The sequence below is a fragment of the Neovison vison genome, chromosome 8 (assembly GCF_020171115.1).
Source record: "Neovison vison isolate M4711 chromosome 8, ASM_NN_V1, whole genome shotgun sequence".
NCBI lineage: Eukaryota > Metazoa > Chordata > Mammalia > Carnivora > Mustelidae > Neogale > Neogale vison.
Window position 1 is genome coordinate 118,364,544 of NC_058098.1, and position 25,707 is coordinate 118,390,250.

At 35.5% G+C, this 25,707-nt stretch overlaps 1 protein-coding gene across 7 annotated transcripts in view; it reads right to left on the bottom strand.

Annotated features, from left to right (window-relative positions):
- Positions 1–25,707, bottom strand: part of BIRC6 (baculoviral IAP repeat containing 6) — a 233,083-nt gene that overhangs the window by 35,175 nt on the left and 172,201 nt on the right. For all 7 annotated transcript variants that reach the window (XR_006386023.1, XM_044261802.1, XM_044261801.1 and 4 more), the window contains 3 exons: positions 24,863–25,027; positions 23,513–23,681; positions 3,461–3,671 (listed from right to left, as the gene is read on the bottom strand). Coding sequence is in view for 6 of the 7 variants with exons in the window: in XM_044261802.1 (XP_044117737.1) it covers positions 3,461–3,671; positions 23,513–23,681; positions 24,863–25,027 (545 nt within the window). In the remaining variant the exon portion in view is untranslated. The remainder of the gene's footprint in view (positions 1–3,460; positions 3,672–23,512; positions 23,682–24,862; positions 25,028–25,707) is intronic.

Sequence of the window (25,707 nt, forward strand, 5' to 3'; positions counted from 1 at the left end):
AAATTTCTTTAGGTTTCCCTGAATATGTGATACTTTCTTTCACTGCTAACATTATTCTCAGTTTGGTATACCAGCCCCCTGCCCCACTTCATCTAGGTAATTCCTACTTATTCTGTAGGTCTCCAAATCAGGTTTGATTAGTCAGTAATGTCTTCTACTTCTAATATGCCCTGTACTGTATAATTAAAACTGTCGAGTTATTGTTCACCCCATTTATCTGTCAGTCCCTTAGAAGAAGGCCCCAATTTTCTTACTATGCTCCCATGAACATTCAATACACATCTGTTAAATGAACAAATCAGGCATGCTCTTGTGACCAAGCCAGCTATCCCTTATCTAAATATAATCACAATGGCTAACATACAAATTAGGTAATAGCCAGGTACATGATCTGCCTCTTCAGTTTCTTAAGAGTATCTTCCTGTCTCCTCTGACAGAAGGTTTCTACCATGGCTGGGGGAGAGTCAGCCCACCCATACAATCTCCTTCATTCTTTGAATTTTGAGATCAAAATCAGTTGGGACAGAATAATCTCAATCGGATTATTCCCAGCAGGAGAGTGAACTTCCTTTCAATACTGGGACAAAACTCTCATTTGTCTCATTCACAAAAGGAAGATTAAACATAATTAGCAAACAAGAACTTGCTCTTATTTTAAAAAAAGGAAAACTATACTAAAAAGATATACTTTATTCTCCCTTACATTTCTTACTGAGAGCAGAGACAAAAATAATGTAAAAATTTTCTGAGATACACCTACACATTATTTCTAAAGTCACATCTCCAAACCCTGCTAATAGAATGAAACATATCTTAAAAGTGATCAATGAACAAAATATATTTGTCCTGACAATTCTTAAGAGTATCCTTCGTCCTGTATTAAAAAATACAGTTGGGTTGGGCGGGGCAGGCGGGGGGAAGGGAAGTTTCATACTTTCAAATAGTGTTAAAACTGAACTTAGCCGATTGCTGTAGGAATAAACACTAAAAGGAAACTGGACTACACTGCTCACTTCATTAGAGTTCTAGTATAATGAAAATATGAAAAGAAATACATCGTTAAGTCCTGACAGGCTGGAAGAGAATAGATTTTATCCCCTCTCTCTGTGAAGTGGAAAATGAACTTTCAATGTGTCAAACCTCAAAAGGCAAGTAGTGATTTTATAAAATGTATGTCTTTGCTGGTTTTTTCTAACAGATGCTATAAAACAATAATTATCATGAACAATCCTGACTAAGAAGAATATTCAAATCCTAACATAAAAGTCACTATCATTGTTTCTTCATTAGTAAATATTTATTAAAAATAGTTACTGTACAGAGTCACCATAGAGATAAAATAATGTAAATAAAGTGAGCTCTGAATAGTCATTACAATCTTTACATGTATGTTTCACTGGTACAGAATTTAGAGGTGTGAAGTGCTACTTTTCTTACTGAGGAAGGAAAAGAATTTGAAGGATAATTTTTTTCCAGCAGAAAAAAATAGAAAAACAAAAAGCTCCAATTAAATGAAATTCAGTTATCCTCTAAATGAAATTAAATTTTTGTAATGAATCATCAATATATTAGATGTCAAGTTTACTTTTTAAAAATACAATGTATGTTATAGAAGCAGGAAATATATTAACTTAAGGAAAGCAACAAAAAAGGTGCTTTAAATATACAAATTCCATTTCCTGCAGTAAGCATCTTCCATAATTACCTTGGAATTCAACATGCTATAACTCCATTTTTGCAGGATCCAACAGAAATTACAGATTAAGGAAATATATAATGTAAACAGTTGTTCTTATTTTCACATTTATGCCACCATAAATTTGTGATTTTTTAATTAAAGTGGCAATTATGACTACCTTCAAAATTATCACACATTTTTTTATCTAAGAAATAAAATACTCCTGGGAAAAAACACTAAAGGTTTCATAAATTTTCAATTTTGTTATCAACTAATACACCTCAAAACACAGGAAGATGAGGTACAGAAACACAGGGCAAGATTCCCCTAAAAATACATAACGGCAATTTCAAAGCTCTGTATACTTTATATTAACTGCTTTGTCAAGAACTGTATGTTTATTGTACAATAAAGAACAGAGCTGGCCAGGGTAAAGAAATGGGATGTTCAATTAGATGCTTCTCAGGGAGTATTAACCCAATTAAAAAATTAGACCTTCAGTTCAATTTTGACAGGACACTATTTTTAGGTATGCCAGCTGCCTATTTACAGTTAGAATTTTGCCATGATGAAGGATGGGACCATACAACATGTTCTCTTCTCTACAACATAAACAATCTAACTATCGAAGATTATAGACCTTTACCTTTTCCTTCCCTGGTAAGAGTAGAATGAACCTACAGCTTTGTATGTTTCTACCAAGTGGCTCTTTTTTTAATGCCTTATCCAATTTATGATCTCTAACTGCTTGGCAGTGAGCCATTAGCTTTTAAAGTGATATATATAATAAACTAAGAGAATTAGAATTACTGCAGCGCTGATTTCTCCCTGAAAAAAACTATTCTTTCAGTGACCAGTTATCTGCCATCATTTGATGTGTTTCTCAAATTTTAGTATCTTAAAAAAAATAAGTGAGAATAGGTAGAACAAATATAAAGATACTAAAGAACATTAATTGACTCAAAAGACCAGTGACAGAAGAGTGAATTTCTACTGTCAGTATAAATGCCTTAAAAATCAGAATTTATATAAAATGCACAACCACTGAACAGATTCTGCTAAGATAAGAAAAAGGTTTACTGCATTTCTTAAAAGAGTTTTCATTAACTCAACATCTGGATCTAATGAGGTATAAACTTAAGCCAAAAATTCACTGAACAATTAAATTTACCAAGAAGATAAATATGAACTTTATTATAACTACAACAAATAAATATTGAATCCTCTCACTTCTAAAAAAGATTACAGCATGAATAACAGCAGGTATCAAAATGAAACACAAGTAATCCATAAACCTAACAATTCTATTTCTATGAATCTACTGGGTGATTTCTACAAGTCTCAAAAGACTATATATGAGGTTATAAACTGAAAACAACCCAAATGTCCACTAATAGATGGTTAAGTAAAATACAGCATCTACAAACAATGTATAATTGGAAGTACTAAGAACAATATCTGCCAATATGTATTTACTGGCACTGAAAGGTGCCTTTGGCACCAATACTAAGACTAGCATCCATCTGTGTAACAGGTACAAAATGACAGAATTTAAGATAAACTCCATACCTATAGCTGTAAGACTGCACAAAAAGAAGTCTGGTAAGTCATTGTGAATAAATGTTTCTGAGTGTAGGGTTTAGTGGATACTTTTTCTTTGTAGTTTTAGATCTTGCTTGTATGCATATGTGTTTAATCAATGTATGTCCTTTTGAAAAACCCACAATGCTATTTAAAAAAAGACAGGGGACACAATGGAGAGAAATGAACCAAGTATACTACCTTAAACGGTTGGTGTAGGTATCAACACAAGTCTTCATTTTTGCTAATAATGTACCAACAGAAGTTTGACATTCTGACTGGTCTTCTTCCTCTTCACCATTCTCTGTAGAAAGAGGCAACAGTAGGGGCACCATGGATGTACAAGAAGCAATGGCCCGGAGCAATTCCAGCAGAGCTCGATAGAGTGGCACATGTCTCGCCATGTCAAGAACTGTAAGAAGAAAGCATAAAATGAGAACATGTGCAATATAAACGTCAGTCTACAGCCATGTGACTTCCACTCAGATCTTTTCTCTTAAAGGTTTATTTATTTTGAGAGAGAGATAGAGAGCACGTATGTGAGCAGGACTAAGGGGCAGAGGGAGAAGCTTGAGCAGATGCACCACTGGGTGTGGAGCCCAATATGGGAGCTTGATCTCATGACCTGAGCTGAAATCGTGAGTCCAACACTTAACTGAGTGAGCCACCCAGGTGCCCTGCTTCTACTCAGATCTTTTTATATTTTTTAAAAGATTATTTATTTGAGAGAAAAAGAGCAAGACAGCGAGTGAGTGAATGAGCAGGGGGAGGGAGAGAGGGAGAGAATCCTCAAGCAAAGTCCCCACTGAGTCCAAGCCCGACATGTGTCTCAATCCCAGAGATCACGGCCCCAGCTGAAACCAAGAGCTGGATGCTCAACTGACTGAACCACCCAGGCGCCCCTTTACTCAGATTTTAAGGTTAATTGATATTCAACTGAAAATGTGCTGGACAGAATATAGCAGCGAAGAAAAGTTTAAACAAAATCCCTGTCCTTGTATAGCTTACATTCTAGGCAGAGAAGGACAAATGAGTAAAAAATTTTTTCAGATGCTAAGAAGTACTCTGACGGCTACAGAAAAGATTGAAATGGGGAAAGAGAGGCGGGGGGGGGCTACCTACTGGAGGCAGGCCTGCTTCACTGCCCACAGACCTATACTGGGATTAGAGTTATGGGGGATGAGGCACAGGATTCCTGAACTCTATGTGGCAACTGATTAAAATTAGTCGTGATGGTCTGACAAACAGGGAGGCTGTTTAAAGTGACAGAGGTTGTAGGGGCTCATTTCACACCTTCCAACAGTGATGGAGAGGACAGAGGTAGAAAAGTACGACTGCTCGTCCTTGTGTATTTGAAATTTTGCCTTCCAACGTAATCATGTATAGAATTTTCATATATACTTGTTTATGTTTAAAGCCACTTTTCCAACCCATGACGTAATATTACTACTTACTATAATTTTATAGTAAAACATAGTACACCCATTTTTCAAGAAAATTCAAGTCAAACCCCAAAATTACAAATCAACAAGCATAAAACCCAATGTTAATACTTGTGGGAATACAAGAAAGCCAGACTTACATAAACAGGTATGTATGAAGTTTGACAACCAATACGGTATTATTTAATGCCCACATCCCATGACCCAGCAATACCACCTGTTCCTACACACCTATAAAACACAATATAACACTGTTCTTAGGGGCACCTGGCGGGCTCAGTCGATAGGGCATGCAACTTTTTCTTTTTCAAAAAGATTTTTATTTTTGAGCACATGACTCAGTCTCAGGGTTGTGAGTTCAAGCCCCATGTTGGGGCCTCTGTTGGCCCATGAGCTTATTTAAGAAAAGATAAAATAAAGAAAAAAGATATATATACTACTTTTAAGTTGGAAGCACCCAAAGAGCAATAAATTAAGGGTTGAATACACAATAACATCCAAATGATTCTATCCTATGCAGCATTTAAAAAGAACACAACAGGGGCGCCTGGGTGGCTCAGTGGGTTAAGCCGCTGCCTTCGGCTCGGGTCATGATCTCAGGGTCCTGGGATCGAACCCGACATCGGGCTCTCTGCTCGGCAGGGAGCCTCTTCCTCCTCTCTCTGCCTGCCTCTCTGCCTACTTGTGATCTCTCTCTATCAAATAAATAAATTTAAAAAAAGAAAGAAAGAAATATTAAAAAAATAAATAAATAAAAAGAACACAACAGATCTCCTACACCTATATCTGAGTGAAATAGTTTACCAAATAATACATAAAGATGATATTTATGTAAAGAGACTCAAATATATTTTTTATGACTGTGGAACTATGTAGAAATACTTAGAGGAAAAGATGAATTTTTAAACACTAATGTTACATACATGAGTTATATCTCACACTAATTAACCTGACAAATCATACATCATTCATGATAAGGCTACAGTCTACTTTTTTAAAAAGTAAGCTATAAACCCAACACGTGCTTGAACTCACGACCCAGAAATCAAGAGTCACACACGTATTCTACCAACTGAGCCAGCAAGGCGCCCCAAGGCTACATTCTATTTTGACCATTTCTTTCTTTCTCGACTCCTTCACCAGCATATCACTTTGGTAATATATATGTCTAATCCTTTTTCTAGACAATTTTAATTTCTGTGTGTGGATAACTCCTTGGAGAAGGAACTATGGCCCCCACTGTGTGTTTGAAAAGCTAAGATTTAGTAAGCTGCACAAGCAAGCTAAATAGAACGTAGCAAGACCAACACTGACACCGAGTTTCAAGTGGTTGAGAGTCACATGAGCCCATGCTGGACAGCACAGATACAGAATGTTTCCATCATAACAAAATATTGGATTTTGGCCAATCTGGATATTGCTATCTTCAAAAGCCAAATTCCGTATATTCTGTTCACATATACAAACTATGAAAAGTAAGTGGGTATATGGGCTCTACCCAAAGAGATGGGTCTTTCTCTGGGAATTGTAGATATCACATAGAGTAAAAGAAACAACCTCTAGACTATATTCAAAACAGGATGAATGCATTGCTTCAAAATTAGTGATATATTCATGTACTGGATATACTTGTACAGTTAGACATAGAATACTGAGAATATTAATCATTAACTAGTAATGGTATTTTCATGCAGAGAGAAGGACTAAGGTTGGGAAGGCAACATTAGGGTGAATTACTTTTTAATCATACGTCATTTTGAACATTTTTTTTTTTTGAAGATTTATCTATCTGTGGGACTCCTGGGTGGTTCAGTCAGTTAAGCGTCTGCCTTTGGCTCAGGTCATGATCTCGGGGTCCTGGGATCAAGGCCCAAATCTGGCTCCCCACTCAGCTGAAGTCTGTATCTCTCTCTGCCCCTCTCCCCAACTCATGTGCATGCACACACGCTCTCTCTCTCAGATAAATAAAATCTTTGTTTTCTAATGTTGTTTTATTGTTTTTTAGAGGGGGGAGGGCAGGAGAGAGAGAGAGAGAGAGACAGACTGACTCTTAAGCAGGCTCCACGCCTAGCACAACCCTGAGATCATGACCTGAGCGGAAATCAAGAGCTGGACGCTTACCGGACTGAGCATCCCAGGCGACCCTGTTTTCCAACGTTATTTAGTAATATATACTTACAGACTTTCCGCAGAGTTTGGTGTTTTTCCTAACACTCTTTTAACAGAATTCTATGAATGCAATTTATGCTTCATATTACACTTCCAGATAATCTACCCTCCACTGCTCTGCAAGATTCTATTGTTGAAAAAATTAAGCCTAATACAACAAAGCATGCCTTTTTATAATATAAGTAATTAATAACACATAATCTCACATTAGAGAAGCAGCAAAATAAATTATATGCTAAACCTCATCATATTAAAGTGACTTCAAACATTACAGTGACAGGAGCTTATTATATATATAATACAAAAACTGTCTTTGACGTTTCATAACAAGACACTTTGCCAGGATAATCAAGAGGATTAAAAATAAACACCAATTTTGCTCTTACAACAAAACAGTTGAGGCAAGATTGTGTCTTTTTTTTTTTTTAAAGATTTTATTTATTAGAGAGAGAATGCACAAGCAAGGGAACAGCAGAGAGAGCTGCAGAGGGAGAGAGAGAAGCAGGTTCCCCACTGAACAGAGAGCCTGATAATGGGTCTCTTGCGCAGAGACCCTGATAATGGGTCAGGACCTGACCCATCCCAGGACCATCCCAGGATCATGACCTGAGCCAAAGGCAGCTGTTTAACCGACTGAGCCCCACAGGTACCCCGAGGAAACACTGTGTTTTTATTAAAAGACAATAACCCTGCTGAATTAAACCTCAAATGTTCTGATATATAAATAAATTTTTTGATCCAAAGAATATGAAAATAATCTGGCAAAGGACATTTCTTAAAAAAATGAAGAAACACATCTCCAAATGGTATAACATAAGCTTCTCACTGATCAATTAAGAATAAATGTATAAATCAGAGCATACGGACTACAAATCCCCAAAGGGTAAGAGCAATTATAAGCTGTGCGGTTATTTTCCTCTCTAAAATTGGAAGATAACTAAATGATACAGGAAACGATTCTGATTACACTATCAATACACCACTGAAACCAGAACCTCTAGAAGTAATCTCCCTCTAAAGGTAGCTTCATGTTAAATTTACATAAATTTATATATAAATCTAAATGTGATATTAACTAAGACTCGTAATTGGTGGTAATTAATTGATATTACTATAAAACTTATTAAAAGTTTTAAATGTTAAATTAAATGTTTTTTATTATAGGTAACTAACAACAAAGCACTAAAATTTGTTTCCTAAGCACCCAAAAATGGACTTAGAAAAGGACTGAAATATCTGGACTTCTAGTCTAATACTATTTTCCTGCTGTTTCTGCTTTATAAGAAAATAAATTTAGACATTAAGGGGATAATCATGATGTTCTAAAAACAAAGAAAACTGGACCCTGCTAAACAGAACACCACTGTTTCGAAGGCAAATCATGATTACGACAACAGCAATAGCAGCTAACACGGCGAGCAGACGTACGCCAGGCAGGAACGGTTCTAAGCATTTTACATAAATAGTAGTCAACTCAACTCTCACAATTTCATTAGGTAAATATTATCTTCATTTTCCACATGAGTAAAGTGAAGCACTGAAAGGATGACCAACTTTTTCAAGGCTGCATAATCAGTGATGTGGAAAGGACTGGACTCACAAACAGGTCACCCAGCTCCGAAGCCTAGATCCTTAAGTGCTAAAATATAATGCCACTCTAAGGTCACAATTTCAGAGAAAAGCACTAGCATGATTTACTAACACAGAGAGGAAAAGTACTTTAGGCAAGGGGGAAAAAATTAATATGGTTTGAAATTCATCATAATAATTTCCTTAAAGCACACTAAAAAATTGCCTTTAAGCTTTAATACTATATTATTCCTAATCTTAAAAATTTTTTTTCAAGGTATTTTTACAGCGGTCTCAGATTTAGCTAACTGCATTCACATGGTAGAATGAAAAACTGAGTTCTTTATTTTAATTCTCAGGAATCTTAAAAGTATCAGGATTTTCTTTTTTTCTTTTTTAGGTTTTATCTTTAAATAATCTCTACAGCCAATGTGGAGCTTTGAACCCACAACCCAACACCAAGAGTCACTCACACTACTGACTGAGCCAGCCAGGAGCCCCAAGTGTCAGGATTTTCTAATTGTCACTTTCTTAGGAAAAAAAAAAACAAAACTGTAAGGGGCGCCTGGGTGGCTCAGTGGGTTAAAGCCTCTGCCTTTGGCTCAGGCCATGATCCCAGGGTCCTGGGATCGAGCCCTGCATAGGGCTCTCTGCTCAGCAGGTAGCCTGCTTCCTCCTTTCCCTCTCTGCCTGCTTCTCTGCCTACTTATGATCTCTTTCAAATAAATAAATAAAATCTTTAAAAACAACAATAAAAAACTCTGTAAGTAATGCAAGAAAAATCATAGAATCATTTCCAGATAAATTATTTATAATTTTAAAAATCAATTTATTAATGCATAAGTTAAAATCAATATAAAAATGTGCCTTTCATGACTTCTGACAATAAACATTCCTGTGTAATCACTGCGCAAATGAAGATACAGAATACTTCTATCACCCCAAACACTTATGCCTCTTTCCTCCTATGGCCAGCTTCAAATAACTACTCCTATGCTCTCACTGTAGAAAGCAGATAAATAGGAGAGAAAACCAACACTACCAAATAGGTTCTTTAAAAAGAAATAAAAAATCTGAATAGCACCTTATTAGTTAAAGCAACTGAATCAATTAGAAACCTTTTCATTAAAAAGCTCCAGATGGCTTTACAGGTAAAGTTTATCAAAAGCATTTATTAATTTTTAGGATCTCCTTCAGAAAATAGAGGAAGTGGAAATAACTTATTTTTGAGGATAAAATTAACCAATACTAATTTGAGACAAAGACATCACAAGAAAAAAGAAAAACTATGAATCAATACCTCTCACAAGTACGGGGGGTGGGGGATAATAAATCACAACCAAATGGGATTTTTTCCAGGAATACATGGTTTAGTTAACATTTGAAAAGTCAAGATAATGCAGCAAAAAAACATATTAACAGACAAAAAAGAAAAGCCATTATGAGCAGCCTAGCAAATCTAAATAAAGCATTTAACAAAACTCAAAACTCATTTATGATAAAACTCCAACCAAACTAGGAATAGCAGAAAACCACCCAACCGGATAAACAGCTTCTAAAATATCCCTAGTGCAATCATCACATCTAATCTTCTCTCCCAAAGTAACAACTTCTACAGTATATAGATGTATAAGAAAAGAAAAAGGCATACACTATGACCCAGCAATTGCACTACTGGGAATTTACCCTAAAGATACAAACGTAGTGATCCAAAGGGGCACGTGCACCCGAATGTTTATAGCAGCAATGTCCACAATAGCCAAACTATGGAAAGAACCTAGATGTCCATCAACAGATGAATGGATCAAGAAGATGTGGTATATATACACAATGGAATACTATGCAGCCATCAAAAGAAACGAAATCTTGCCATTTGCGACAACATGGATGGAACTAGAGCGTATCATGCTTAGCGAAATAAGTCAAGCGGAGAAAGACAACTATCATATGATCTCCCTGATATGAGGGAGTGGTGATGCAACATGGGGGCTTAAGTGGGTAGGAGAAGAATCCATGAAACAAGATGGGATAGGGAGGGAGACAAACCATAAGTGACTCTTAATCTCACGAAACAAACTGTGGGTTGCTGGGGGGAGGGGGGTTGGGAGAAGGGGGGAAGGTTATGGACATTGGGGAGGGTATGTGCTATTGGGTAAATTGGAAGGGGAGATGAACCATGAGAGACTATGGACTCTGAAAAACAGTCTGAGGGGTTTGAAGTGGCGGGGGGGTGGGAGGTTGGGGTACCAGGTGGTGGGTATTATAGAGGGCACAGCTTGCATGGAGCACTGGGTGTGGTGAAAAAATAATGAATACTGTTTTTCTGAAAATAAATAAATTGGAAAAAAAAATAAATTAAATAAATAAATAAATAAATAAATAAATAAAAGAAAAAGGCATACAAATTGAAAAGAAAGAGAATGGTCTTTAATGTACATGGCATGACTGCCTATACAGAAATCCTATGAAATCTAGTGGAACTAGTATATGAATTTCACAAGGGAGGGGGACATCAGGTAAATAAATAAAAATCAACTCTGTTTTTATATACGAATGGTAGGAAAATGAAATTTTAAATAAAGCAGTACCATTTACAATGGCATAGAACATGGAATTGGGATAAATCTGACATAAATTCAAGGGTAAAAAATGGTACCGAGAGACATTAAAGGAAATCTAAACAGGTAAGATATACAGTGTTCATAGATCAGAAGACTCAATCTTGTTAAGTCGTCGGTCTTCTCCAATTGCTGTAAAGACTGAATATAATTACAATCAAATTCCCAATTTGCCAATAGGCGTTTTTGTGGGGGTAGAAATTAACAAGATGTAATATGTTGATGGAAATATAAACATCCTAGAGAATCAAAACAGTTACAGCTGAATTTTAATGCTGTAATTACAAATTTTATTTTACTTTATTTTTAAAGACTTTCTTTATTTGACAGAGATCACAAGTAGGCAGAGAGGCAGGCAGAGAGAGAGGGGAGGCAGGCTCCCTGCTCAGCAGGGAGCTCGATCCCAGGACCCTGGGATCATGACCTGAGCTGAAGGCAGAGGATTTAACCCACTGAGCCACCCAGGCACCCCAGATTACAAATTTTATAATTAATGCATCTAAAAAGTAAGTAAACTCTTAAAAGATATTAACTGGCCAATAGCTTGCCTTTTCAAACTGCTTGGCAGGACAAAGTAACAAGAAAAACAAACAAATAATAGCTATGACTGGCAAAAACATTACTACATAAACTTTCTATTCCTTCCAGCTATAAGAGAAGAAGCTTTAAGAGATTAGCTAATAAACTCTGATATCCCTTACACTAGCCTTTGTCTCTTCTCTCCATTTTGGTAGAAATAGTTAAGCTATTTAGGTTCCAAATGCCTCCATTCCTTTACCTTTATCACCAATCTAGATACCTGCTGATACTTCTAGCTATACACATACAATCACTAAATGCTACTGTTTGTTATTGCTGGAGGATGGTACATGAGGTAATCTATTTTTACCTTCCCCTTTGTGTTTTTAGGCATTGCTTACGCTACTCATGGCTTGCACAAAATGATGTCTTAGATTTGCTTTACAATAACCTACTATGTGTACATATGTGTGTATTTGAAAAAACAGAGTGAAGATATAAATAAAAAGCAGAGCCAAGGGTTAATCACTGATGAAGCCGAGTGATGGAGCTCACGGACGTTCATTATACTAAAATCACTAGTTCCACCAACCTCAGACTTTTCCATAATAAAAGATTTCATTAAACTGTGATAGTCAGAAAAGGCAAAAGCCTGAGAAATGTTTCAGATTAAAGGAAATGAAAGAGAGGAACATATGTAACATGTGATCCTAGATTAACTATTGGATAAAAAGCAATTTTTTTCTTTGTTATAGAGGACATGATTAGGACAAAAGATGAAATATCAATGGTATCTGTGAACTGGATGATTAGATGGTTGTATTAGATCAATGTGAATTTTCTGTATTCTGATTACTATAATGTGGTTATGTAGTGCCTTTGTCTTTTAGGAAATAAATCCTAAAACACTTAGGGGTAACAGGGTTATAATGCTTCCAACACATGTCTCACAACTGGTATAGAAAAAATGTGTATATATGTGTAAAATTTATGTATGTTTATATGCATGTATAGATAGATAAAAGGAGGAAGGAAACTGATATCAAACTTTATAAAGGCATCAAACATTACTGACTAACATCTATAGAGGACAAGTTAAAATATGGCAAAATAACAAACTAACACACATTTTCAATCACCAGTTCCAGTTAATTCTAAAATTTAATGCTAACAAGCTCACCAAAAATAGTTATCACAACATTCTTTACAACAGCAAAGGAACCAATTTGTGCTTATCAATATGGAGTTGACTTAATTACTAAATATCAGTTGTGTGCTCATAAAAATGAAGATATGCCTTATGATGCACTGGAGCAAATTCCAGAGTATGTAATCTTGGGTAATGTAATCTTGGAGTTTTTTATAAAAGTGATAAAAATGTTCTACACATGACTGTGCCCCAAATCACCAAATGTACACTTTAAGTGGGTTAGCTGTACAGGAAGTGAATTCTCTTTCAACAGAACAGTCATGAAAACCTTCTTTTTAGGTAGTACTTATTCATATACCATTTCCACTTTTTTCTTCTGGGATGTTTATTTTCTTCAATTGCTTTATAATACTACTTTGTGTATGAGGAAAAGAGAAGAGTAAGTTTTATAAACACTTCACCTAATATGTTGTTTTAATTTTTAAACACATGAAAACATAGACATAGGGACGCCTGGGTGGCTCAGTTGGTTGGACAACTGCCTTCGGCTCAGGTCATGATCCCGGAGTCCCGGGATCGGGTCCCACATCAAGCTCCCAGCTCCTCGGGGAGTCTGCTTCTCCCTTTGACCTTCTCCTCGCTCATGCTCTCTCTCACTGTCTCTCTCTCAAATAAATAAATAAAATCTTAAAAAAAAAACAACAACATAGACATAAACGTAACTTCTAGAGCCTGTTTCAACCTGGGAACAGCAAAAAAACAAAGCTTCAGAAAAACTTTCCCTCTTCCATTAAAATTCTGAATAGCTTTCATTTCTGCATTTAAATATCTGAAACACTAAAATTTATAGTGATATAAATGTAGCCAGTTATCTAAAAATTTCCATTTGTACTATTTTATAAACTCATTTAATAAAGTACTCTACAATGTTTTATTTTTCCCAACTTGCTTCCATGTAATATACAAAGAGAAACAGAACAAAGCACAAACCACCCCAATAAAAACCCCAGTAAGTTATTTTGAGGATATCAACACCCATTCTAAAATTTATTTAGAAAGGCAAAATACTCAGAAGAGCCAAGACAATATTTAAAAAGTCAAAGGACTGGGCGCCTGGGTGGCTCAGTGGGTTAAGCCGCTGCCTTCGGCTCAGGTCATGATCCCAGGGTACTGGGATCGAGGCCCGCATCGGGCTCTCTGCTCAGCAGGGAGCCTGCTTCCTCCTCTCTCTCTCTCTGCCTGCCTCTCTGCCTACTTGTGATCTCTCTCTGTCAAATAAATAAATAAAAATATTAAAAAAAAAAAAAAGTCAAAGGACTGCTACAATCAGAATTTAAGACTTACTGCAGAGTTACAATAATATAATAATGGAGATAATATAGTATAATATAGTACTGGTAAAAGAACAGACAAATAGATCAATGGAACAAAAACTGTATGTAACAAAAATCTGAGCAAGAAGGTATATAGCAGTTTTATTCATAACTGTCAAAACCCAGAAACAACCAAGATGCCCTTCAAAAGGTGAATATGTAAATAAATTGTTGAATATACAAGCTATCAAGCCACCAAATGATATGGTGCAACCTCAAATATATACTGCTTAGTGGAAAAACTACTTAGTGAAAGAAGCGACTTTGAAAAGGTTATATACTCTGATTCCAACCATATGACATTCTGGAAAAGGAAACAATGGAGTGTGTAAAGAGATCAGTGGTTACTAGAGGTTTCAGGGGGGTGAGAGGGAGGTTGGGATGAATAGGCAGAGCACAGGGAGCTTCTTAGGGAAGTGAATCTATTTTTGTGTGATACTATAATGGTGAAATGCATGACACTATGCACTTGTCAAAACCCTCAGAACTGTACAAAACAGAGTGACACTACATGTAAACCACCGTCTTTAGTTAAAATAACATATCATTATTACTTTGTCAATTGTAACATGTACCGCACTAATGCAACATGTAAGTAATAGGTATGATATACTAGGAGTTGAAGAGAGAGGGAGTATGTGGGAACTCTTTAAAACCTACAACTGCTTTTAAAAAAATAAAGTATATGAAATAAAAAATAAACTACAAAAAATTATAGTATTTCAGATAAAATTATACAAGAATATAACTAATCCAAGGCACACTGGTTCTCAAAAAGTAATTAAATAGTCATAAGTTATCAAAAACAAGAAAAAAGCACAACATGAGAAGTATCTGTCCATGATAAGAATAATGCTGAGGACACCCTGGCAAGCTAAAACTCAATAAAGCAGAATTGGGGGAAAAGATACGACAAATCTGCAAGCACTGATTGACAGTTGAAATTTTTTTAAATCTAAAAATAAATGGGCATAGAGAAAATAAAATAGTTTCTTTTAAGTAAATGAAACAGAGTAGTTCCCTTTATTCAAACAGCATTTATTTCATTCAACTGAGTTAGTAGTAGGAAGGGCCAACAGGGAATCTTAAATTATGAAAATAAAATATATTCTCTTCATATAAGGAATGGAAGCAAAAGCTGTGGAGACAGTGTAATCAGCAAAGGACAATGAGATGGACAACAGCCCGAACAGCGTGATACATAAAACTCCGGGTCCGATTTATAAATAACTTTACATAAATTTCACTATTGTATCGGGGTGCCTGGGTGGCTCAGTGGGTTGAAGCCTCTGCCTTTGGCTTGGGTCATGATCCTGGGGTCTTGGGATTGGGCCCTGCATCGGGCTCTCTACTTGGTGGGGAGCCTATTTCCCCCCACTCTCTGTCTACTTGTGATCTCTCTCTCTGTGTCAAATAAATAAATAAAATCTTTTTAAAAATTTCATTATTGTACCATTTCTTATCCATTTTTCACTTTAAAATGTCAAGGTATTGTATGTTTGCATTTATTGGACATAGTTATTAATATCTAATTTTGCATTATTTGTGTTTTATTTAAAAAAAAAATTCTGAATATAGCCAGAAAGGATTTGGAAAACTAAGGAAAAGCTAATTTATGTTCACTTTTTCAGATATGTACTTTTAAACTAACATGGATGGGTGTTCAAAAGGAGTGAACAAAAGGAGTCAATAAATGTAACAAAGTCTTAATGAAAACCTGCCTGTTAAAACGTAAAACAGAGCTATTGTTTCAGTCTTGAATTCCTTCATCACTGTTTCTGCCCTAAAGAGCTGCAACAGAAAACCCTTAGCTGTCTTTTACGCTTTGGTCCTTTTTACAACACACTTCGCTGTTGTCACAGGATTAAATGTGACCAGCTGACAAAGAGCATGGGCACAATACTGTTATGCAATGCCATGTCTGCAAGGGTGCTTACAGCTCCTTTATTCAGTAAGTACCAAGTGCATGTTCAGTGCCACTGCTTACTACTATGCAAGCCAAGTCACGGCCCTCCTGATACTCCAATGTTTCCTGGTTGCTGAATTATGCAATACCTGAAAAATACCTTGGAATTTTCAACAACTAAGAATACAAATATGTGATAATACTATAGTTATTCCCATAAGAGAAATTTTCTAGTTTAAAAGTAGTAACTGGGCTCAGTCGGTTAGGCGTCTGCCTTTGGCTCAGGTCATGATACAAGAATCCTGGGATCGAGCCCCACATGGGGCTTCCTGGTCAGTAGGGGAGTCTACTGCTCCCTCTTCCTCTCCCACTGTCCCTGCTCACATACTCTCACTCTCGCTCACTCCCTCAAATAAATAAAATCTCTAAAAAGAAATAATAAATAATAAAATACAAACAAAACATGGCTCTGCAATTAAAATACTTACAAATGAAATTACTGAAAGAACACCTATTTTTTTTTTTTTTTGATTTTACTTATGTGACAAGAGAGAGAGAGTGCTGAATCACAAGCAGGAGGAGTGGCAGAGAGGAAGCAGCAGGCTCCCAGCTGAGGTGGGACCCTGATGCAGGGCCAGGACCCTAAGAATAGGACCTAAGGGGAAGCCAGGCACTTAATCAACTGGCTACCCAGGAACCCCACTGAAAGGACATCTTAAGTGAGGACATAACAGAAAGAATACTGGTCCATTAATAAACAGAAGGTATTTTATGGCTATGCTATGATTTTTATATATAATTAGCACTAACCCTATCATATATAAATGCTAAGATGAAAACATCAATGAGTTTCGTATAAATACACTGATAAAAATAACTTCTGTGCCTAACAATTCATACACAGTATTTCATCTCCCTTGCAATTTTCTAATTATTTAATTTATTGAATTTATACTCCTCAACCAAGCCTTAGCCAACAAATTATTTTGGGGATTCATGTCAACCCTAGATATGCTGAACTGAACTGAAGTTGGCAGAAGCCAGCAACTAGACAAGAAGAAGAAAGAGAGAAATCTACATCAAAGTATCAAAGATTTCCAGCAGAGGATGAAAGTATGCATGATTTTTTACTCAAGTCAGGGCCAACTTGCTCTACCCAGCCGTAAGGGCATTCTACTGGGGATCTGTGTGTGTTTGTGTGTGTGTGTGTGTGTATGAAATATTTTATAGTTTCTCAGTGTAAACCTAATTAACTGTTTTAACCAATTCCTTTATTATAGGGTCTTTTTTTTAAAAAAAAAGTATTCTACTATTTACCACATAAACATCTAGTTTGTATAATATTTAATCATATAATGGTAATACAAGCAGCATTAATTTGGAAACAAATACAACTGTTAATAGGTTTACAATTTAATTATTGAGAAAAGAAATATACATGTACAAGTTGAGGAGTTTATAGAAGAATTGGAGAGTTATGTTTAACTTGGCAAGTTGGTTAGGTGAAATTTCATTAAGAAAGTTCATACCATAACAGGACTACAATGTGAAAAGTGAAAATATAAGCATTAGCTACACTGGCAACTAACAGGAAGGGAAGGGTCACTTTACTTTGGTTAATCAAGGAAGGTATCTCTGAAATTTAGCAGGTATTTTAACCTTACAAACTTGTACAAATGAAGTCAACTAGAAACCCATTTAAAATTTAATTAAAGCAACCTCCTCCCCCCCTTTAAAATTTACCAATAAAATTATTTAACAGAGTGATGCATTCTGTATCAAATATATTTATTCCCACACAGGATGCCTTTGACGAATACGAGAATTTCAGATAAAAGGAACTAACATTTTTTGATGAACGCCTATAGGCAAGACACACTACATGGATACTAACATGATCAAAATTTTGGCTTTCTGTATTCTTTTACCACAAATGAAATATATGGTAGATAGGCCCTAACAATATCTTGTTTTTAAATCGCATATAGAAATAAATACACTAAATATAGGCAAGTAGTTCAAACTTTTTGTACCCCTCAACTAATTTTCAAGATAACTAGGGCCATATTATAATACAGCTTGGGATTAAAAGCCAAATGACATATAGCAGAAGACTCTTTTAAAATTTAAACCAGTTTCTGATAGACTGTTTATTAAAACAGTGCAAAGAAACATACATAATACAATTCAAAAGTTTCAAATAAACCATTACCAAGAAAACTGTAAGATACAAAGTTAAGTACTATGTATCAAAATGGCTCAATAATTTCTACTTATTTGTTCCCAGGCAATGTGTATCAAAAAAATAAAACTAAACTTTCATAAATGATGAGATTACTTGTTTTCTATTGATGAACCACTAGGTTTTCATGGAACAACACTAATATAATCTCCAAGCTCTCAAAGAACGCTAGACCCTCCTGAATTTGCTTCCCTTAAGACGAGAAAGATGGGTACAGGGGTAGGTGTAGGGTTGGGGAGAGAAGATGAATTAACTTTTTAGTAATAACTTCAGGTTTTAAAGAATGTGGTCATGTTTAAATTTAGACATTTGCCATAACAACAATTAACTTTACTCTAAAATGGTGTACTCATGAAATTATATGTGCTGCCGAAGCGAGCACGGTGTACTCATGAAATTAAACTCTTTTTGAGAAGTATAATGAAAGACAAGATACAGTAAGAACATATAAGCATATAAAATCTATATGAGGGAAATCAGATGGTGTAATACAGCTTGCAATAATGGGTTTTGTCCCAATATAGCTAGCTCTGGAACTACCAAGTCAATACTGTGAAAAAAATGAGAAAATTTTAATACCAATATATACCATTATTTAGTTAAGACAATTAGACAAATTGGTAGATACTCTATAACTTTCCCAACAAAAAAGTCCTGTGCTTGTTCTCTTATTTCTACCTTCTAACTTACGTTTATTCACTTCTCTTTTCCATAATGAAAAAGCCATTTCTATCTTGCTTTAAAATTTGAAAATTTGTGGGGCACCAGGGTGGCTCAGTCATTTAAGCCTCTGTCTCTTGGTTTTGACTCAGGTCATGATCTCAGGGTCCTGAGATGGAGCCGTGCAGCAGCTCCACTGCTTGAAATTCTCTGCCTCTGTCCCTCCCCCTAAATCCCTGCCCACTTTTGTGCTATCAAATAAATAAAATTTAGTTTTTTTTTTAATTTGTGTGTTTAATAATGGCCATATTACTGCTAAATAGTTAAACCTGGGCAAATGAATAAATTTCTCTGGATTTCAGTTATCTCATTTGTTCCTTCCTCATCTGTAATTGGCAAGGACTGAACAGGAAAACTCAAATTTCCCTTTCTGAAATTATATTTACCTCCATGCTATGAAACCATCACTAAAAAGGTAGAGTTTTTATGACACTTTGATAATTATTGGCAAGTAATTTAATGTGCTCAGTAATGTTGCTTTCTGAAAATATGAGCATGTCATTTTCCAAAATAGTATGGAGACAAGGTGATGGTGAGGAACCCTAGAGTAACATTCCACACTCACCCATTTTTTTTTTAAACCAAGTATTACTGGCAATGAAACAGGTCCCCATCTAGTGGCCAGCCGGGGAACTGCAGGCTTACTGAAGAGCATAAATATTAACCACTGCCTGAATAAAAAAATGATCCTTGTTTACAAGGCAGCGTTCAAAATCCATGGCAATGAAAAAAAGAAGTCAGACTGTTGAAAGAAGCAAGTTAAAATAAACATGTTCTTTATACAAGGATTTCCCTATCTACCTAACTACTTTCTTTCTTTAAGGGCTTTTATTATTCCTTTGAAAATTAATAATTGAGATAAAATATTTAATTCACTTATTTGAATTACCCACCTTGAAGCTCTGGCTTTAGATTTACTGTTTTATAATTTTTCTAACAATTCTCTTATAAATTAGCTTCTGAAATTAAGTTCTTTCAAGAAAAATTTAAAAATACATACACAGTACTGTTTGATATAGTTGGCCAACACCGAGTTATGTTACTGATTTCATGTTAATCTAATGTATAAAACCAAATAAGAACACTAACAGATGTCTTTATTTTAGTTAGCATAAAAAGAACTATTTAAGTTTCAAATGTACTCAACTATTTCAAGTAACTGGAACCATGCTATAACATTTGACAAATCTGATTAACTTAGCTAAATATGAAGACTTACACTGCCCCTGTGATGCCGCCAAACAAAACACTCCAAAAATTTCTCCATTCTTTCACTTGTAACAAGCTTTTACATTTTCTTCTCCACCCATTTTCCGGCCAACAGAGAAAAGCCAGTATATGAAAAGGTTATAATAGGAAAACTATTAGGCTATTAAAAATTCCTCCTGGGGGCGCCCGGGTGGCTCAGTGGGTTAAGCCACTGCCTTCGGCTCAGGTCATGGTCTCAGGGTCCTGGGATCGAGTCCCGCATCCGGCTCTCTGCTCTCTCTCTGCCTGCCTCTCTGCCTGCTTGTGATCTCTGTCAAATAAATAAATAAAATCTTAAAAAAAAATTCCTCCTGAAACAGTTAATTCACAAAAAAAGAAATATTAGGATTTTTCTCCTAACAACCATAAGGAGGAGGACAAAAAGGAGGTGGGAAGGGAGTAAAAAAGCATATTCTATAGTTAATGGCAGACCAGTGAAAAACAGAGTGTAAACTACTGTATGTTTCTATATTTTCTTGTCTTGATCACCTATCATTTAAAAAAACATGTAACAGGGCGCCTGGGTGGCTTAGTTGTTGAGCATCTGCCTTCAGCTCAGGTCATAATCCCAGGATCCTGGGATCAAGCCCTGCATCAGGCTCTCTGCTTGGTGAGAAACCTGCTTCTCCCTCTCCCACCCCCTCTTCTTGTGCTCCCTCCCTCACTGTATCCCTGTCATATAAATAAAGTCTTAAATATATATATTTAAGACTTTATTTATATGTATATAGATATGTATATATATAACACAAAGGAAATGTGCACTGCTTGACTATAGCTCTCAAAAGAGCCTACTGCATTATGCCTGTGTTTCTGTGGATTATCTGCCAGCAATGTAAGTAAATCATCCCTTAAATATAATGTCGCAAGTGGAATTATTAGCACTGTTGTCACACTTAAATACCAACTTGCCAGATAGGCAATGAAATAAATGGTATATTCTGTAAAAACGTCAATATTATGAAAGACAAAGAAAAGCTGGGAAATGTTTCATATTAAAGGAGAAGAGATAGGACAAATGAAATAGAAGATTCTAGACTCGATACTTTACCCTATCCCACCACCCCAAACTGCCAAAAATAATATTCTATAGGCAAATGATAAAACTGGAAAATGAACTATAAACTCGTTTTCTAAAACTGGAGTTTTCTGAAAGATTTTATTTATTTGAGCGAGGGAGAGAGAGCATGAGAGAGCACAAGTGGTGGAGAGGGAGAAACACGCTGCCCATAGAGCAGGGAGCCTGATGCGGGGCTCCATCCCAGGACCCTGGAATCATGACCTGAGCTGAAGGCAGCCACTTAACTAACTGAGCTACCCAGGGGCCCCTAAAACTGGAATTTTACTAAGTTCCAAGAAAAATGACTATATAACTTGTTCAGAATTTAAAATCCTACTTAAAAAACTAACATTTTAACTAAAATTGATTATATAAGTAACATTTATTAATGTAACATTAAGCTATGTTTTCCTCAAAAATTCATATTCAGAATGAATTTTAACACTCATCTTAAATGAGTATACTTTTCTCACCAACTAAAGATCAGATTGCATCACAAACTCGAGAATAATTTTCTCTGATCACTGAAAACATAATTTAAGAGGTGTGCTACCAAATTATCTGACCTATTCATCTTAACTAAGTCACTTTAATTTATCTAAAAATATAATTTCAAAATAATTTGTTACCACATTCAAATGTGAATGTATCAATTCCAACTATGCCACTGGACAAGGTATCAGCTTCAAGTACATAAATCTAAACATTGGGCTGGGGAAAAAAAAATCACCTTTTACAGATAAATAGTATGTCACAAAGGAAAGGTCAAACTCTGATTTGTCATATTAAATTTCTAAAATAGCTCCAAGATTGAGTATCAAAGTCTCTGTAATCCCAGATGGCTATCAAAATCACTATTTATTAACATACTCAGCAGAAATTACACTTTACATGAATACATTATTTTAAATAGTAAATGTAGATAATACTGGATTTCCTTTTTAACCTGACCATAAACATAAAAGCTCAGTGTTACACAGAGTGAACTACTGAACAAGATTTTAAATTTTTGAGGAAATAAATTTTCAAAGTGAAATGATTAATACAATATTTTAATAATGTGGAAAGAGATAAAGAAAAACCTTATCTTATTCTATTCAATTTCTCTATACAATCCAATATTAAATTTTGGCACCAGTATGTTTATAGCTTTAAATATTTTACTTAATAAATATACTGTTTATTTGACAACTACTTTTAAAAAAGACAAATGTGATATATGAAATAGGTCAGTGTAAGAACAAAATCAATCTAAATAATATATCACCTCAACATTTTTATGAAGAAGTTTAAGGTAGACTAGAAAACCATCTGTTTTTAAGCCCAATAACCTCCACAATGGTAGAAGTTAAGGGGCAATTACCTCTTTTCAAATACAAGTAGCTTTTCCATCAATCCAACTGTGCATTAAACTGCTACCAAGTACCAAACAGACTTCAAGAATTATTCCCATCATTTTCCTCACCTATCCTTCCTTAATAATATAATTAAATGGGTAAACTCTATTTTTATAAGCAAGAATATGAATAAAGACAAAGATCAGAAGCAGAGCAGACAGTTGAAAACAAAAACAAAAAAACCTAAAAGTTCTTAACTAAAAGGAGGAGATGTAACTGCTTTGGTTTTTTTTGATAGTATCTGTAAACAAAATATAACTATTATTATTTGGAAAAAGAATACCAATTCTTGGAACTAATTTCACAACTATAACTAGTTTCAATTATCAGTTGCATACTGGCAAAGTAAGTAACTATAGTACTTTTCTTTTGAATTTGTAAAAATTAGTACTTATTATCAAGTATCTATGGATTAAAATTTGTATATCTGTCTTTCTTCAATTTACCATCATCTGAAATTGTACAGTGCTTGAGGAAAACATTAAAATGCATAGAAGTTCAATCAACCATATTTAGCTCAGAACACAGTCAGGAAGATGCCAGCCTTTGCCCTATTAATTTCCGTTATACATTATTTTTCAATACAGTACATTCACAGGTTAAAACAAAGGGATAAGGAAAACGTTCATTTTGTGTTCCAGAACAGGTCACAACACAGTTATCCAATTAGGAGCCCCTAAAGACAACTAAGTATCTCCAGAAAAATTTTAAAGAAAGAAATCCATTAATCTTATACCTACATATATCGGGGAAAACCAACACCAAATACTTCAATTGTACCTTATTATTTTAATAGATGATAAAAGAAGTCAACAAGATACTAACAACAGTATGATTTACCTGAATCATTTCGTAGATAAGAGGACATAGCTGGGATGAGGCAAGACTGACTGAGCAGCTCTAGAAGGACAGAAGGAAGGGCATTACTGTTCTGAATTCGACTCTCGTGAGATGCCTGGGCTTCTCCATCTACTGCACCACTCACAGGATTTATATAACTTGCAAGAACCTAAAAATGAAAGTTGTTGGGTTCACATTGGATTTTAGCTTCCCACACTTCAAAAGCCCACATTTTGTTAGATATTCAGAGTAACTGTCTATGGTTTAAAAACAAGATATTCTTTTCTTCAGATTTTCAAAAGAGAAGGATGTGCTTTTAGCATGACGGTATACTGTATACAGTTAGACATTTAGAAAAAGTCCACCTAAGAACACATACTTCAAAACTTAGCAGCAGCCCTCAGTCAGACTCCCTGCCTGGCAGAAAGCCTGCTTTTCTCTCTCCCACTCCCCTGCTTGTAATCCCTTTCTTGCTGTCTCTCTCTAAACAAATAAAATCTTAAAAAAACAAAAAAACAAGACAAAAAAACCTAGCAGAAATTCTGACATTATTTATTTTATTGAGTAGATTCAGTTTACATTTTGAGGATGATCTTAGAATTCTTTACTAGAATGAGCCTATCACTCTAGAAAATGAGGCTCAAAGATTTGACCTATTTTAGAGCCATCTGGGTGGTTCAGTCATAGGGCATCTGCCTTCAGCTCAGGTCATGATCCCAGGGTCCTGGGATCCAGCCCTGCTTCGCCCTCTCCCATGCCCCTGCTTATGTTCCCTCTCACTGTCTCTCTCCCTCTCAAACAGACAAATAAAACCTTTAAAAAAAGAAAAATTTGACCTATTTTAGTCAATTAGTTGATGCAGGGACTCAAGCTAGTATTTAAGCATCTCCCCCTTGTCATACTGGTGCTCTGGGATTTTGGTGTTCGTTCAACTTGCCTGATTCTAGAAAAGTCATAAAACAATATGAAACAAAGAAACAAATATATAAAAAAATTAATTTTTTTCCTTTGAAGAGTCCAGACACAGCACATTAGATGAAAAGAGGACTGGAAGGAGGTAGATATGGTACATTTTCCAGTTTTGGGGTAATTTCATTTTCCAGTCTTTGGGTCACTTTCCTCTCAGTGAAGAAGCTAACTGAGAGGGAAGAAATTTATAGTTACAAGTCCAGTAGTGACTTGTATAGATACAAGTTCAGTAGTATCTTAAATGTACTGAGAGCAAGGAGCATAATGTGTTTTATACAAGTAGCTGAAGATGAGCTGGAGAGTCATCAACACTTAATCAATACAAATATAAAAAAATAATTTTAATTATTATCCCTGACAGTATCAACATTGTAAACATACCTGCAGAAGACAGGTAACATGTTCCTCTTCCAGCCTCTGTTTGGTTAAGGCTTGTTCCACATCCCATCCAGAAGCTGTAGAGCCTGTTCCAAAGCCAGTCCCTTTGGCCCAATACAGCTGCTGTTCTTCTGTTGATGTAGGGTTATGAGAGCTTGATACCTGGGGCTGACAACGAAAAAACGAAAATTTCTTACTATTTGATTTTAGTTGCCCTCAAAAATATTTATCAGTGCAAAAAGAAAGAGTTCAGCTGTGACAGAAAACAGTCTGAGGATTCTTCAAAATATTAAATAAAGGGGGCACCTGGGTGGCTCAGTGGGTTAAGCCTCTGCCTTTGGCTCAGGTCATAATCCCAGGGTCCTGGGATCAGGGAGCCTGCTTCCCCTCTCTCTCTGACTGTCTCTCTGCCTACCTGTGATCTCTCTGTCAAATAAATAAATAAAATATCTTTTAAAAAAAAAAATTACTATGTGACCCAGCAATTCTATTCCTAAGTATATAACCAGAGGGGGGGAAAAAACAAAACAAAACAAAACGGTTAAGCAAATACAGGTCCATGTGTTTTCACAGCAAGACTCTAACAGCCAAAAAGTCAAAACAGCCCAAATACCCTTCAAAGGAAGAAGTATAAGCAAATTGTGATATATATATATATATATATATATATATATATATATATAGAAACAATCACTCAGCCATAAGAAGTAATGAAGTATGATACATGCACGCTGCTTTGTGAATGAACCTCGAAAACATGCTAAGTGAAAGCAGACAGACACAGAAGATAACATACTGCACCATTCCATTTATATTAAATACCCACAGCAGGTAAATATAGAGACACA